This window comes from Montipora capricornis, chromosome 2, assembly GCF_036669925.1.
Source record: "Montipora capricornis isolate CH-2021 chromosome 2, ASM3666992v2, whole genome shotgun sequence".
NCBI classification, from domain to species: Eukaryota; Metazoa; Cnidaria; class Anthozoa; order Scleractinia; family Acroporidae; genus Montipora; species Montipora capricornis.
In genome coordinates this window covers 40,378,476-40,380,860 of record NC_090884.1, presented here as the reverse complement: position 1 = coordinate 40,380,860, position 2,385 = coordinate 40,378,476, and the positions used below count along the sequence as shown (strand labels likewise).

Genomic DNA, 2,385 nt, shown 5'->3' with positions numbered 1-2,385 from the left:
TCCATTGTTTCAAATAGCTATTATGGGTTTCTTAGGGGGCAAATGCATACTAATTTGCATCCTGAGAAACCCATAATATCTATTTGAAACAATGGAATTCAAAATGGCTGCCTTATCGGTAAAATGGTTTATTTTCCAGATGTCTAAGAAACAAGTGCTTAAATTGTCCAGATTAGTGCGAGGATCACTTCCGTCTTTCGTCTATAACCCCACACTTCATCTACATTTATTTCATTTACCCGCTTTTGCCTTTTCAACCTGATAGATTTCTTACAGTGGCGTTGGCAGGACACAATTGAACTTCCTGCGACTTTTAAGCGAGAAAGCTACACAGACATTCAACGTGACCTGCCGTGGATCTCAGGGATGTTTTGACAGCAAGAGCAACTTGGTGGAGAAGGCTATCAGGCTGCAGGGAGCAAATGATGGACTCCTGTCACTCATGAAGGATGACCCGAGTATCAAGATCACCCAGGTAACAGTCAATCCATCCCATCTTTGCTGTCATCTCCTGCTTTTTACCTATACGATGAATGTTATAGCAAAATGTTTGTGGTATATAATCAATCATTGCTCCGTTCGTGTAATGGCTAAAGCAAATACCCTGTTATTTGTCCCAGAGAAGAACAGTGTAGTTGTCATTTTTACTTTAAAACACCCGAGAGAAAGACAACTTCTTTTTACGATTCAACATCACAATTTGCTTATGTATAACGCATTCAGGATGAAAGCAATTAATTCCAGACAACACAAACAACTCGAGATAAAACAGAAAGTTATGTGGAGCTTTTTCCCTTTCAAAATCCGCACTTTCTTAATTTCCAGAACTGAAATTCACGCAGTCGCATTTTATGATCTCCCTCCAACACATAGGCTTGAACACTTTGCAGCCAAGACAATTGACGAAACACTGCAGAGAAAAAAATAGCAACAAAACTCAACCAAAACCAGAAGATTAAGATTTATTATTACTATTATGCACTGTTTCAGGAAATACAAAATGGACATAACAATTAAAAGAAAGAAGGAAATAGAATAATTATACATGAGGGAGAGAAAGTGGAAAAGTGCTTGGTGGCCATGGTATCAAATGCTTTCGAGATGGCCACTACCACAGGAATTAGATTAAAGGGAAAAAATATATATACATATATGTATAGAAGTGAACTGGCAAAATAGATAATACAGATAAAAATTAAGTCAATAGTAATAAGTCCATAACGTCGATAACCAGGCGCCTACAACTCTAATACCACGTCTATATGATGGCATCAAGCTCTTTTTTGATGAGATTTGGCTTGCACGAGTGACGGCCATTCTCAATCCCACGGGTACTAGCTTCTCATGGAAGACTTGTGATCAGCTAGAAACTTCTGGTTTCGCTGGAAATCAATCTAAAAATTTTCATGCTTTTATGACAAGCAGCAGCCCACGCTTTTGCGTTTGCCGTTTCGCGTAAACGCGGTGCTTAATCTGTCTCTCGGTCTGTAAAAACGCCGTTCCACAAATACAATGAAGTTGTACGCTCCTATAGGCGTGGGCCCCTGCCAAAACACAACGACTTTACAACACTGCTTGCCGCTTATTGTGTCTAGTATCCGAAGTAGCAGCCGACAGATAGCACTTTCCACTCTAAATAATCAATTGATTTTTTTACATCTAAAGGTGCACAGGGACTGGAAAGCGGTCATCCAAGTGGAAACAGAGGATCTCAGTCAAATGCCGATCGTGGACTTTGCCCCCGGAGAATTTCTGACCTCAAATGAATTTGGTTTTGAAGTGGGCCCTATTTGTTTTAGTTAATTCTCTCTGTGATACTCCCTCTTTCTCTCTCTCCTCAGGACAACTATTAAAAGGGTCTTTTTTCTGTGCAGTAAGTTAGTGTAGTTGTGGAAACTGCTCGAGTAATAATCTTTTCTCGTTTAGACAATCATGGCATCTGAGGAAGGACCATGATATGTAAGGAAGCAAGAAATTGTTTAACACATGTGTACTATAACTCGTATAGTTTCATGGATAATTAAGAAGGAAAATACCAATAAAGTAAAGACAATGAATTTGCATGTCACGAGTACCTTGCCAAGGTGTGAACTCTTGGTGTTCGTAAAAAGACTGGTTATTAGTGCTTCGTCTCCATACTGCAAAGAGAAATTAAGAATAAATTTTATTAAACATTGTTGTCACGAGAATGATTGACCTAAGTTTTCCTTTAAGCTGTCGTTCGGTTTCTGTAGTGTTTCCCATCAAATTGTTATTGAGGATGTTCGTTTGTGATCATTCCGTTTTATGACTTACGAATTCGTTCATGCTGTAGGAAATATTTTGTGAGTCTTCCTTTCCCAACCCTTGGTGTGATGATCAACTCTGCATAAACTTACAAATATA

At 38.8% G+C, this 2,385-nt stretch overlaps 1 protein-coding gene across 1 annotated transcript in view; it reads left to right on the top strand.

The window, feature by feature from the left end:
- Window positions 1-2,385, top strand: part of LOC138021332 (collagen alpha-1(V) chain-like) — a 57,057-nt gene extending 54,672 nt beyond the window's left edge. Inside the window, exons 73-74 of the mRNA XM_068868180.1 lie at window positions 266-475; window positions 1,666-2,385. Of these exons, the coding sequence (XP_068724281.1) occupies window positions 266-475; window positions 1,666-1,803 (348 nt within the window). The 3' untranslated portion in view covers window positions 1,804-2,385. The remainder of the gene's footprint in view (window positions 1-265; window positions 476-1,665) is intronic.